The 15,711-nt window shown below is 36.6% G+C and overlaps 1 protein-coding gene across 5 annotated transcripts in view; it reads right to left on the bottom strand.

The window, feature by feature from the left end:
* The window catches only part of LOC106871093 (cGMP-inhibited 3',5'-cyclic phosphodiesterase 3A), a 278,668-nt gene that overhangs the window by 69,490 nt on the left and 193,467 nt on the right, over positions 1-15,711 (bottom strand). The window contains exons 1-2 of one of the 5 annotated variants that reach the window (XM_014917388.3): positions 10,218-11,092; positions 5,754-6,121 (exon numbers count right to left, since the gene is read on the bottom strand). The exons of 3 other annotated variants lie outside the window; for them this stretch is intronic. In XM_014917388.3, the coding sequence (XP_014772874.1) occupies positions 5,754-5,909 (156 nt within the window). In that variant the 5' untranslated portion in view covers positions 5,910-6,121; positions 10,218-11,092. Of the gene's footprint in view, positions 1-5,753; positions 6,122-10,217; positions 11,093-15,711 lie in introns of those variants that run through there. One more of the 5 variants, XM_014917389.3, reaches the window with a different exon arrangement.

Below are 15,711 nucleotides of genomic sequence, written 5' to 3'. Positions count from 1 at the left end.
AAAGAATATAATTTCCAAATTTCATAAAGATCCATTCAGTACTTTTGACGTAGTTTTGGATAAGAAAACAAATGACTAATGTGTGTGTTTGTGTGCATGTGTATGTGTGTGTGATGGGTGTATATATGTATAGATATCTGTATGCATGTATATATGTATATATGTGTACATATTACATGTACATCTATATATATATATATATATACATCTACACATATGTATACATATACATGTATGTATAGATCTATATATATATACATATACATCTATATGTATACATATACAACTCTCTCTCTCTCTCTCTTTCTGAAAGTATCTGTCATTACAGTATCGAAATGGTGTACATATACATGTATATGTATACATATACATCTCTCTCTCTCTCTCTCTCTTTCTCTCTCTGTGAAAGTATCTGTCACTACAGTATCGAAATGTGATTGTTTCAGTTAGTGGAATAGTTTCATTTTTAAGGTGAAAGTATTTGACATGAGTGTTTTTGTTTCACTTTTGACACGGAATACTTAAATAGTGGAGGAGATATTATGTTGCCGTGTGCTCGAACTCTGCAAGAAGTTAATAATTTTTTTTGACTAAAACACAACTGGAACCCTAAGTAAGGCATGTGTAAAATTTGAATGAAATTGGTTGTGTAGTTCTCGAGTTTTAGGGATTCACACAGACAGACAGACAGACAGACAGGCAGACCGACAGACACACTTTCTCATTTTTATATATATAGATATATATATACATATATATATATACATATATATACATATATATGTACGTATATATATATATATATATACACACACATATATATACATATATACACATATATATACATATATATGTATGTATATATATATATATATATATACACATATATATACATATATATGTATGTATATATATATATATATATATATATATACACATATATATACATATATATGTATGTATATATATATATATATATATATATATATATATATGTGTGTATATATATATATATATATATATATATATATATATATACACACATATATATACATATATATATATATATATATACACATATATATACATATATATATATATATATATATATATATATACACATATATATAATTATATATACACACATATATATATATATACATATATATGTGTATATATATATATATGTATACATATATATATATGTATACATATATATATATGTATACATATATATATATACATATATATATATATATACATATATATATATGTTAATCTTAAAACCTATTAATTTCATAAATTATCTTGGAACTTCAAGTTCATGAATTAATCTTGAACTAATATATGTTTATATATATATATATAAACATATATATATATATGTTTATATACACACATATATATATATATATATATATATATATATATATATATATATACACATACATACATATATATACATACATACATATATTTATTTATGGGTTTCAGCCAAGTGGCTGTGGTCATGCTGGAGCACCACCGTGATTTTCTGTCTTTATGCTTTGCTCTCTTCATGTTCCTTGCATGGCTCTTCTCCTGCACCTGATATAGTCCAATCAAGAGTTTTGATGGCACATCTGGTGTATAAGAGAATTTGACATCGCTGCCCTAAACTGCGTCTCATTTCGAGCCATTGGTTCGTCTGGTATCGTGGAGTGGAAAGCGTCGAGTTTTGTCACGTACATACATATATATACATACATATATATACGTACATATGTATATCTATATGTACATACACATATATATATATGTAGAAGGTTGAAAAGGAACACACGAGTTGATATGTATATGGAAAATAAGACAAGGTAGAAAATGGTAATGAAAATACAAAACTAAGTTCTTGGAGTGCTCTGTCCTGGCTTCTGTTCAGAAAGAATTCTATTAAATTCCTTCTTTCCAAAAGAAATACTAAGTTCAAAACATCAAACACTGTATTCGATGGAATAAAAGATGACCAGCGATGTATAACACCATCTGATAGTCTGGTCGATACCTGATATATCATCATCATCATCATCATCATATAGATATGAAGGCTTGTGGCCGAGTGGTTAGGGTGTTGTATTCATGATCACCAGATCAAGCGATGTTGGAGGGGACAAACACAGACACACACACACATACGACAGACTTCTTTCAGTTTCCGTCTACCAAATCCACTAACAAGGCTTTGGTTGGACCGAGGCTATAGTAGAAGACACTTGCCCAAGGTGACACACAGTAGGACCGAACCTGGAACCATGTGGTTGGTGAGCAAGCTACTCACCACACAGCCACTCCTACGCCTATATAACAAAATTGTCAGTGTTTACCAAGTCTGGCTGTCCTTTCACTTTCACATTACTCTGTCAAATCTAATACTTCTTGATTCACATTGTTTTCAATTAATCTGGCATTATCCTGTAGCCTTGAGACTTTGATGAGGTAACTTAAGTTGTAGAACGATATTGTAGGGTTGGTTAGAGAGGCTAGATCTGGTCAGCTTGAATATAAAACAGGGAGAACATTTTGGTTGGATATGGGGTCTGGTTTAAATGCTAAAAGGTTTATCTTTCTCATTTGTAGCTGCTGCTGTTTAGCCCTAGGTTGTACATGATTGAGCAGATCAATAACCAGAATCACTCCAGTTTTGATTTTCCAGGTGTTGTATATCTACAATTTAAACAATGGTAAAGTAAGATGTGAGGGAGATTTGGCTGCTATTTCTATAGCAGGTGAAGTGATCAAATACAGATTACTTATCTAGATAATTTCATCCAAGGAGATCAAATATGGCAACCATTTCCAACAACAACAACACACATACATCATCATCTTTTAACATCTTTTAACATCTACTTTTTCATGCTTCCATGGGTTGGATGGAGTTTTTGAGGGAGATTTTTTCTGGCCAGATGCTCCTCCTATCATCAACCCTGTTTCCAATCAAAGCAATATTTCCCCATGACCAGACATGTTTTCATGGAAGATTGGAAACGAAGGTCACTGGTTGCATGATGGGGACATTTGTTTACAACTGTCACATAATGCCAAGGCAAAGAGACAGTAACACACACACACACACACACACACACATATGATGAGCTTCTTTCAGTTTCCATCTAACAAATTCACTTACAAGGCTTTGGTTGCCCCAGGGCCAAAGAAGAAGACACTTGCCACACATAATTTTCTCTAGAAGACCTAAAATTTTTTGTCCTTTACTATTTTGTGGACGAGAGGTACAAAGGGCCAGATTTAGAGACCAGACATAATGCTTGACCAATTAAGCAATGGTCAGGTACCTTACCAAGGTCTAACACCAAATGTGAACATCTTTTACTAGTAGCAGGACTTAAAAAGATATTCCTCAGTTGTAAACCAGGCCAGAACACTAAAACATTAAACAAGTACTCATTATAGAGTACAGGAGTACATATAACAAGGCAATAACAGGTACTCTATTTATGTGTTGATATAATCACAGGCCACATGGTTCCATTTTAGTAAGATAACAGAGTAACTCTGTTTAGTAAAGAGGAAGAGGAGAAGAAATAAGATAAAATAAAGAAAAGCAATAAATCTTTAAACAAATTTTCAACTTTTAGAACTTTTCTATCTGTGATGTTTTGAAAAAAAAAAACAATTTATACTCCCCAACCGATAACAGAAAATGAAACCTCTTTGCACTCAACTCTCTTTTACTCTCTGTTCTTTCACTCAGTCTTCTTTCATTTCCCTACTTTATTGTGTCTCATCCTGTTTTATTCTACTCTTTCGAATCTTATTTCTTCTCATTTTCCTCTTAACGAATGATGTTACCATCTTATCTTACTGAACTCTATATATAATAGAGGAGTACAGATAGGAAGTACACACGTAATGTTACAGCAAACAAATAACAGACACAACAGAGTTGAACGTAAAGATTATGTAACGACAATATATAGATATTTAATACATGATATATGTGTAACATACATGTAATGTAGGTGGAACACAGATATAGTATATATAACAGAAATGACTTTATGTGTGCCAAAGAAGAAACATAAAAAAAAAAGAAAAAAAAACTGCATGTGAACCTGAGTGGCACCAATGTGGTGGCCATGGTGATCCAAGACATGGTGATCCACAACTAACATTCATTTCAAAAATAAAACTAGTCTTCTTGCATCTGTTTTCCTCGTCATCCAGTACCGTATCACAGACATGGGGAATAAAACTAAATCATTCTGTGATGGATTTACATCTACAGAACTAAAATTTTTTTTTTAATGTTAACAAGGAATTTAAATTTGACTAAAACAGTTGCCACCTTACATCCTTCCAACACAGACATCCTCATCATCATCCTCATCATCGTTTAACGTCCGCTTTCCATGCTGGCATGGGTTGGACGGTTTGAGTGAGGACTGGCAAGCCAGGAGACAGCACCAGGCTCCAATCTGATCTGGCAAGGTTTCTACAGCTGGATGCCCTTCTTAACGCCAACCACTCCAAGAGTGTAGTGGGTGCTTTTTACCCACTACACTCTCGGAGTAGTTGGTGTTAGGAAGGGCATTCGAATCAGATTATTTGGAATCATTTTTGAGAACTACAAAACCAATAGCTTTTGATCTTGGTTTCAAATTTTGGCACAAGACCAACAATTTGGGAGGTGGGGGTGAGCCAATTACATTGACCCCCCCCCCCCCCCCCCCCCGGCTCAACTGGTTCTTATCGACCCCGTAAGGATGAAAGGTAAAGTTGGCCTCGGCTGAATTTAAACTCAGAACACAAAGACAGACAAAATGCCACAAAGTATTTTGTTTGGTGTGCTAACAATTCTTCCAGCTTACAACTTATTGTATTAATGACTCATATCATGACTAAAAGTATAGTTAGAACTCTTAGGCTGTCAGCAGCATGGTTTCGATTCCATTTCTAGATTCTATACCTGCCCCCAACTTTATAATATCTTGGAGCTAACCAAGAGAACTTGATAAATTATAATCCTAAAAGAGTCAAATCTAATTGTTCTTTTGAGACTTATTCAGACAAATTATGATTGAGAGATGTTTGATTAAACTAACAGTATCACTCACAAACACATAGTGTATGTGTTTTGTTTATACTCGTAAATGCTTTAACATCTACTTTTCCATGTTTGCATGGCTCAGCTGAAAATACACTGAGGCAAAGCATTTGTGAAACCAGATGCAGGTCTTGTTGCCATCTTCTACAGGTTTCCAAATGAGATGATATTCCCCTCAATGTACTGAAAAGTTAACAGCCTAGACATGTATTTTTATGCTGGGAACTGGAGACAAACAACACTATTTAAGGAGCTTTTTGTTTACAAAGATCACACAGCATGTGAAAATATGTCAGGAAGCCAAGATTTACGGACCAGTGAACACGAGGGAATCACACACACACACACACACACATTACAGCCAGGGCCAGAGTAGAATGCACTTGCGCAAGGTGCTGTGCAATAGATTTGAAAATGAAATCATGTGATCAGGAAGTGAACTTCTTAACCATGTAGCCATGTGTGCACCTATTATGTGATTATAAAGTTATTTGCTAAGAAATCTCGAGACCTCAAAAGCCACAATTACATCATCTCATGCACAGAAAATCTTGCTTAAGGCGGAGACGGAAATTAGAAACTGAGAGAAAAGAAGTCCGTGCAAAATAAAAGAAGAAAAAAAAAAGCAAAATAAAAACCTGTAGCTTACATCAGAAAAACTTCTTTGAACCCGTTTGTGGTGCCGTGCTTTACGCACCAACTTGTCTTGGCCTGATTTGGATGCCATTTTATCTGTTCGTGGTCGATTGAACACGATGTGTTGGCCTGATGGCTCTGTTGAATGGTTTGAGCGTAATTCAACCATGAAGATTAAGTTCACTTCACTGATGATTTAAATTGTCTTTTTTTATTTTATAAATATTTTTTTCTTTCTTAATTAGTGATGAGAAATAGATTTTGCTTTTTTTTCTTGTTTTTTTTCAAACTCGATTCATTAAAATCTATTTCCTATGAACATTTTGTTAAAGACTATCACTGAAGGAAACAGGAGGAGAAATCTGTTGGGTCTACACAACACTGAAATACAATGACAGAAACATGTCTAAGTAAAAGAGAAGAATTAAGAGCAACAAAATGAAATACAGCTTAACTAATACCCAACCACCATCATCATCATCATCATCATCATCATTCCAACTCTTTAAGTTCTGAGTTCAAATCCTATTATCATTATTATCATTATTATTATTATTATTATTATTATTATTATTATTATTATTATTATTATAATTATTATTATTATTATTATAATTAAGGTGGCAAGCTGGCAGAATCGTTAGCACATCGGGCGAAATGCTTTGTGGTATTTTGCCTGTCGCCACGTACCGAGTTCAAATTCCACTGAGGTCGACTTTGCCTTTCATCCTTTCGGGGTTGATAAAATAAGTACCAGTTGAGCGTTGGGGTCCGATAATAAACTTACCCCTCCTCCAAAACTGCTGGTCTTGTGCCAAAATTTGAAATCAATATTTAAGTTGGTGTTTGGAACAAAATGGAATTTGGATGAAAGGTTTTAATTTTGATCACATTAAAAGAAGTTTGGATCATGGACGTAAGGGTGGTCACAGTTGGATTTCTAAGAAAAGGATTAAAAGAAACATAACTACTTGAAATATCATGTTTGAATTTAACAAACAGGAAACTGTTGTGGTTTTATCCGAAAGAGATCAATATAGATTAAACATTGATCAATGTGGATTAAATATTGATCAACGTGGATTATACATTGATCTCAAATTTTGCTGTAGAGATTTTTTTATGTAAGCTAACTCTTGTTGATAGTGACCATCACTACTTACAGGAGAGACTCTATAGGGTCATTTGATCTGCTAAAAATAGCATCCAATATTCAATATTCATCTTTTAAACAAATGGGAGGACACATTGAATATTGAGATCCTATATTCAGTATGTCTGTGGAAGAGCATAGCTTAGTGGTTAGGGTGCTGGACTCACGATTGTAAGAGTGTGGTTTCAATTCCTGGACTGGGCAATGTATTGTGTTCTTGAGCAAAACACTTCATTTCACGTTGCTGCAGCCCAATCAACAGGTAAAAATGAGGAATCCTGCAATGGACCGGTGACCCGTCCAGAGAGAAACGGGGAAACTGGCCTTATGCTCCTTAATACAGACTAATCCTATACAGTATGTCTAATTATAAGATAGAGATGGTCATGGCTGGAGCATCTTAGATCAGAAGTTTGTTCAATCAAGTTTCACTTGAAATAACCACAATGAAATATTAGTTCAATGGTTAAAAAAAACAAACTTTAAACCTTTCAAAGTTTAAAATTTTTTTTATCATGTCAACAACATAATCCTTCCTGATAAGAACAAAATTTCTAAAATGGGGAGAAAAAATTCAGATGATTACTTTGGTACAGTTGTAAATCACCTGTCATGTCTACAAGAGATGTGGGTTCAAGTCCCAGGGCTAACCGTAAACTTTTTCTACCTAAGGTTTTCTTTTGAAACCCAATATTAAAAAGAGAGGTAAAAGGCTAATGATTTAGTTTGAAGGACCCAGCAACCCATGTCAAAGTTTGTAAGATCCCTGGGATTACTTTACAATGAATACACAGAAGGAGAACAGCAAAATTCTTTAAACAGGGAAGAAAATTAAAAACTCAAAACAAGACCAGCTGGAATTCATTTTGCCCTGAAATCTTAAGGCTGTAAATCTATAAAAGGGGAATATTGCTTTATACAGATTGTTCAACTAAAATATGTTTTACTGCTTATTTTTTTAGGGTTTTTATTATAAATACTATAGACGAGATTTTTTTTTGATTTTTCACAAATTAATAATTAGGTTAAAAAAAACAGTTTATATTTTTCTACTTCAAAGAAGTAGAGAAAACCTCTTTATCGAAATATCAGCAAGGATGATGTTCGAATATACCTAGAACTTATACACACACACACACACGTTTCTACCGGTCTGGGAGGAGGAATCACTAAAACCTCGTGCTCTCCAGATTCTCTTGGCATTTCCCTAAATTTATGTATTCTAATGGTCACTTCTGTACAGTAAGATAAGAGGGTAACAGTGTCAGGTAAAGGGGCGAGGGTGGAACAAAAGAAATTAAAATAAAGCAAAAAAGTAGAAGAGCAAAAAGGAGGAGGGGGAGGGTGGGTTAATTTTCTGTAATAGATTTATGGATTTAAAAGTTTTAAAGGTTCGTGGGTGGAAGAGATTAAGGATATAGAAAAAGGTTTATGGATACAAAAGCAGATAGACAGATGCCGGAGATACACCAACACATTATAGTCACTTCTCTGGAAATATGTTATAATAAATGACTTGGTGTCTTACAACTTCCTGTCCATCTTTTCATTTTATTATACTTACATGTACATACCATATATGTATATATATATATATATATATGTGTATATATATATATATATATATATATATATATATATATATATATACACACACACATATATATATATATATATATATATATATGCACACACACACGCATATACATATGTACGTACACCACACACACACACAAGCGTAGTTATAACGAAAGAGATTGAATATTAAAAAGGGAGTGTAGACAAATTCTTATATAATTCCGAGAATAAATGAAAGCATTATCTTTACTAGAGGCACTTAACAAATACACCAATACTACTACTACTACTACTACTAAATAATAATAATAAATAATAATAATAAATAATAATAATAATAATAATAATAATCCTTTCTACTATAAGCACAAGACCTGAATTTTTTTGGGGGAGGAATGGGTGGGGGTTTATTAGACAATTAGTTCAGCCTCAGAGCTCAATTAGTGCTTATTTAATCAATCCCCAAAGGAAGAAAGAGTGAAGTTGACCTTTGTGGAATTTGAACTCAGCACATGAACAAAATGCTACAATAATTATAATAATAATAATAACAACAACAACAATAATAATACTGATGATGATGATAACAATATTAGTAATAATGATTTCAAATTTTGGTACAAGGCCAGCAATTTTGGGGAGGGTAAGTTGATTACATCAATCCCCAGTGTTTAACTGGTACTTATTTTATTGACCCCGAAAGGATGAAAGGCAAAGTCGACCTCAGTGGAATTTGAACTCAGAACGTAAAGATGGACGAAATGCCGCTAAGCTTTTCGCCCAGCATGCTAACGATTCTGCCAGCTTAATGACAATAATAATAATGATAATAATAACGACAACAACAGACTAATGAAGTCCCTTGTCCTAAACTAGAAAACAGTAAAAAGCAAGTAAACATCGTTTTTACATTTAGAGTTTGGTGTTACCATCGAACAATTAATCCAGGCTTTAATTAACCAAATGAACTAACCCCCCCCCCCCACTAATATAGCTATCTTTTTGCCAAATTTAGAAATAATTCATTAAGAACAAGAGTTCATTACATTATTTACCTTATTTACATTTGACAGATATTTATCCTCATCTTGTTTAACACATTTCAGCTGATATACCCTCCAGCCTTCATCAGGTGTCTTGGGGGAAATTTCCAACCTGGGTTCTCATTCCTAAGTTCATTACCATAATTATTATTTCTAAGAGTAACCTTGCCTGTTGGAGAAAAGGTTTGGAGAGAACACTTGCTGTTGGTATTGAGATCTTGGATGGTGGGGGTTCCTCAATTACCCCTAGAGGTCCTCCTGTATGAGGAAGACAACATTCCCCTCTCATCCTTTTCCCCCTCCTTCTTTCTTTTATTCTATGCCAGGTGTACTTCTTTCCATATTTACTTAGTTTTCATCATTTCATTATATGTACCCCCCCTCCCCACCACCACTCTACACGTCTGTCTTTGTAGTATCTCTTCATCTTCTGCCCTTGTGGTAAATAAAAGCAATCACTATTATTATTAACGTTTAGAGTTTCCTTTAAGAATAATAAGTTGAGATTTCGTTGTTGAAAAACTTTAAAATCTTGGAGAAATTCTTTGAAATCTTGAAACAGACACCTCCCCCCCCCCCCCCCCCCCCCCGCCAACTAGCAGAAGGTATAAAACGATGCCACTTGCAGCGGTACGTAGATATAGTTTGGTACGGAAATGTTACAAGTCACTAAGAAACAAAAATAATAACAAGTTGAACTTACAACACTTGGTCACATTGGGTGCTGTGTGTGTTTGTGTGTTTGTTGCTGCATACATATGTGTGTGTGTGTGTGGGTATATATATCCTCGTTTGATGAAGAAAAATAAAGCTGATACACGCGGAGTGAGAGAGACAAACTTCCTGATCCTGTTTTGTTTGTGTTGCTAACACCAGTTGCGTGACGCAAGGCCTCCTGCGCCAATTAAATGTACAACATGGACAAGCATGAGTGTTTTCACCATCCTACCAACCTTCGCATACAACACTAGCAGCAGCAGCACCACCACCACCACCACCAACACTGCCACTGCCACTACTACTACTACTACTACCACTTCTTCTTCCTGTATTACTACATTGGCTGATGACAATTACAAATTTATATTGACTGATTTGCCTTTATGGTTTTGTGTTTTCTTTGTGTTGTGTGTAAAAACCCAAAAGGTTAAAAATACAGAGAAAATGGCCTGGTTTTGGCTGTAAGTAGGTTTGTTTGTTTTTGAGGAAAAAAGTTTAAATTTTAAAACACTGTTGGATGGAAACTAAATTTCTTCTGCTGGAGGCTGTGAAGAATCTCACTGAAGTGAGGAATGGTAAACATTGATGAAATAGATTAGAAAAGAAAAAAACAACCTTTAAAAAAAAAAACAAGTAAATTAATAAGAAATAAAATAGCCAACAAACAGAGCAGTTATAGAATTGAAAGGAATGGTATGAGCAATAAAGAATGCTAGAGTTTAGAAGTGGGCAGAGGGCTTATCAGACAGGTTTGGGGGTAGCAGGTGTGGGGTGGGGAAACTAGCAGAGTTTCTGTTGTCCAACCAAGACTAAGAATCTGTTACAAAATCCACAACATTCTGTCCAAAGAAAAACAAACAAACAAACACCACCACCCACTGTTACCAATTCTCTTGGACAGCAGCAGCAGCAGCAGTACCATCGGCACCGCCAGACCCAGAGATAATTCTAAACTTTCACAGATAAGGCATTTTTTACTGAGCAGCTTGAAAGAAATGACTTGACTAATTCACAAGGATAAAAATACCATTGAACACAAGTTTGTTTTCACACACACACACACACACACACACACACACACACACACACACACACACAGAGTTTTTTGGTGGCATGATTCTATGTTGGAATTGGTGTGGTTGGTCTGGGCAGAATAAGATTACGTTTATTGGGTGGGGGGTCAATGTACAGCTGTAGGGAACACATCAGGGTTGCTAGCAAGATACTGAATACAAAGGGTTATAGAATAACATAGTAATTATGCTTTGGAAGTTCACATCAGGGTTACACAAACACAGAATATTACGTGTTTCAAACCAGAATGACGTCTGAACCGGACTCACCCAAAATATTTTAGGTTATTAGAACACAGATTTACAATGATCCGCACAGACAAATACATGTCTACCAAATACCATACAACATTAAAATATTTGCTACTACCACCGAGACCAACACCTACGGTTAGGTTCACCTGGGTTTGCAAATTCTGGATTTGCTACATTTATCTCTGTCTCTAAAGGATGCTTCATAATTACCGAATGGCAATTAGGACTAGCTTGATATGGGAACGGGAAATAATTTCAAGAATCAAAAATTCTCCAAAGCTGACATGCCTTTAAGGACAAGCTCATTGTATGGAGAGGACAATCAATGGACACATGTTTCTGCCTCAATAGCTGTCATTAGCACCCAAACCAATTTCTCATTAAAACCTTAAAATAAATAACAAAACAATGACTGAGATGTAGGTTTTGTTGAAATGTTATTTAAAACTAATTTTCATCTTGCTAATGAGGTGAACGGTGTGATCCATGGTATTACTGGTTCAGGTGACACTGGCTTGAATGTGAGGAACCACATTCACCCTCTTGTGGATTAAACACCATGTGCTACTATTGGTGGCTACATGATGAGATACTACAGTTAATGGTAGGTAAAATAGCAGGACTGTTACCTTTTCTGCTCCACTGAAAGTGATTCTAGATTGAATCTGCACCTGAAAAGTGAATTACACAATCATCACAGAACAATCTACTGCATAATACAGTTCCATATTTCAGAGATGAGCAATTATGGACATAATTTACATTTGACAGATATTTGTCCTCATCTTGTTTGTTCTTAACACAACGTTTCAGCTGATATACCCTTCAGCCTTCATCAGGTGTCTTGGGGAAATTTCGAACCTGGGTTCTCATTCCTAAGGTATTTTTTGATGTTATTATTCAGGTCACTGCCTAGAATTGAACTCAGAATCTTGGGGTTAGTAGCCCGTGCTCTTAACCACTACGCCATATGCCCGTGGTTAAGAGTGTAGTGGTTAAGAGCATGGGCTACTAACCCTAAGATCCCAAGTTCGATTCCAGGTAGTGACATAAATAATAATAATAATAATAATAATAATAATAATGATAATAATAACATCGAAAACCAGGACTGCCATGTTATGTTGGCAAACAAACTTTACTACAAAGTACTATTGCTCAATACTTCATGTTGTGAGATTTAAAAATAGTCATTTTTCTAATCGAAAACTACCTTAGGAATGAGAACCCAGGTTCGAAATTTCCCCAAGACACCTGATGCAGGCTGGAGGGTATATCAGCCGAGATGTTGTGTTAACAACAAACAAGATGAGGACAAATATCTGTCAAATGTAAATAACGTATATAATGAATCTACTGCATATTCTGGAGACTGTCTCTTGTGGCAACAATCTTGCTCAAAAATCCTTACACATGTCACGGGCACAAGTGCCAGAAAGGCAATGCTGGGCACAGGTGCCATCCCGATTTCGCTTTCGCTTGCCTCAATAAGTCTTCGCAAGCTGAGTTTCGTGTCCAATGAAGGAAAGGTACGCATAAGTGGGCTGGCTACACCCCTGGCAGAGGTCTTGGATTTAGGTCTCACTTCGCTTGCCAGGTCTTCTCACGCACAGCATATTTCCAAAGGTCTCGGTCAGAAGTCATCGCCTCGGTGAGGCCCAATGTTCGAAGATCTTGCCTCACCACCTCAGCCCAGGTCTTCCTGGGCCTACCTCTTCCACGGGTTCCTTCAACTGTTAGGGTTTGACACTTTTTCACGCAGCTATACTCATCCATTCTCGCCACATGTCCATACCAGCGCAATCGTCTCTCTTGCACACCACAACTGATGCTTCTTATGTTCAGCTTTTCTCTCAAGATGCTTACACTCTGTCGGGTATGCACATTGACATTATACATCCATCGGAGCATACTGGCTTCATTCCTTGCAAGCTTACGCATGTCCTCAGCAGTCACAGCCCATGTTTCACTGCCATGTAGCATGGCTGTTCGTACACATGCGTCATACAGTCTGCCTTTTACTCTGAGTAAGAGTCCCTTTGTCGCCAGCAGAGGTAAGAGCTCTCTGAACCTTGCCCAGGCTATTCTTATTCTAGCAGCTACACTTTCCACTTTCAGTGCACCCACCCCCACTACTAACTTGGTCACCCAGATAGCGGAAGCTATCAACCACCTCTAGTTTTTCTCCCTATTTTAAAGAATATTGTTGTGTAAAGCTAGAACAATGCGAGAATATGTGTGTGTGCGTATAAAATCATCATTGCCCTCAACCTTTCTTGTGCTACAGACTGGTTTCAAACAAAACTATTGTATTGGGTCAGCACCTGCACAAGGTGCTTTGCAATGAGAGACCAAACCCCAAACCACAAGCTTGCAAAGTAAACTTGTAAACCATAGAATCCTACACACACACACATAGGGGGTGGAGAGAAAGACTGTAAAAAGAATGAGAAAGACACGCAGCACCAACTTTCATATAAAATCCATTAGTTTACAATTCTCTTTTCTTTCCTTTGTTCAGTTTCATTTCAATTTTAATTCTGACGACACCAAAATCCAACAAAAGGAAAAAAACAACCACACCCTTATTTATATATTTATGGGTTTTTGTTACATAAACTTTGTCTCTGGATTTAATTGGAGTTACTAAAAGTTAAAACCTCAAAGATTAGCTAAAGGAAAGTGTTAGCGTGTGTGTGTGTGTGTGTGTGTGTGAGAGAGAGAGGGAGAGGGAGAGAGAGAGAGGGAGAGAGAGAGAGAGAGCGAGAGAGAGAGAGAGAGGGGGAGAGAGAGAGAGAGAGAGAGAGAGAGAGAGAGAGAGAGAGAGAGAGTGGAAGATTTAGGTGTAAGAAACAGGATTGTTGTTGTTTGGCCCAAGGTGAAACCTGATCAAGCAACTCAATGATCAAATCCATTCCAGCAAATGACCATTCTGTCTTTCTTCCAAAATAACTGCCTTTATTATTATAATTATTATTAGTTTTCTATTTGAAACTACAGTATATATATATATACATATACATATATATATATATATATATATATATATATATACATATATACACACATATATACACACATATATATATAAACATATATATATCATCATCATCATCATCGTTTAACGTCCGCTTTCCATGCTAGCATGGGTTGGACGATTTGACTGAGGACTGGTGAAACCGGATGGCAACACCAGGCTCCAGTCTGATTTGGCAGAGTTTCTACAGCTGGATGCCCTTCCTAACGCCAACCACTCAGAGAGTGTAGTGGGTGCTTTTACGTGTCACCCGCACGAAAACGCCCACGCTCGAAATGGTGTCTTTTATGTGCCACCCGCACAAGCCAGTCCAGGGGCACTGGCAACGATCTCGCTCGAAAATCCTACAGGAGCCAGTCAGGCGGTACTGGCAACGGCCACGCTCAAAATGGTGCATCTCATGTGCCACCCGCACAAGAACCAGTCCAGGGGCACTGGCAACGATCTTACTTGGCTTGCCGGGTCTTCTCACGCACAGCACATTTCCAAAGGTCTCGGTCCGTAGTCATCGCCTCGGTGAGGCCCAATGTACGAAGGTCTTGCCTCACCACCTCAGCCCAGGTCTTCCTGGGCCTACCTCTTCCACGGGTTCCCTCAACTGTTAGGGTGTGGCACTTTTTCACGCAGCTATCCTCCTCCATTCTCACCACATGTCCATACCAGCGCAATCGTCTCTCTTGCACGCCACAACTGATGCTTCTAATGTTCAGCTTTTCTCTCAAGATACTTACACTCTGACGGGTATTCACATTGACATTACACATCCAACGGAGCATACTGGCTTCATTCCTTGCGAGCTTACGTATGTCCTCAGCAGTTACAGCCCATGTTTCACTGCCATGTAGCATGGTTGTTCGTACGCATGCGTCATACAGTCTGCCTTTTACTCTGAGTGAGAGTCCCTTTGTCGCCAGCAGGGGTAAGAGCTCTCTAAACTTTGCCCAGGCTATTCTTATTCTAGCAGCTACACTTTCAGCGCACCCACCCCCACTACTAACTTGGTCGCCCAGATAGTGGAAGCTATCGACTACCTCTAGTTTTTCACCCTGGAATGAGATAGAAGTTGTTTCCTCTTTGTTTGCAGTCTTTATTGCACCTGAACATCTGCCACA

Source organism: Octopus bimaculoides, chromosome 2 (assembly GCF_046866305.1).
Source record: "Octopus bimaculoides isolate indiv1 chromosome 2, ASM4686630v1, whole genome shotgun sequence".
In the NCBI taxonomy this organism is placed as follows: domain Eukaryota; kingdom Metazoa; phylum Mollusca; class Cephalopoda; order Octopoda; family Octopodidae; genus Octopus; species Octopus bimaculoides.
The sequence above is the reverse complement of the archived record's forward strand: the minus strand, read 5'-3'. Positions and strand labels throughout refer to the sequence as shown.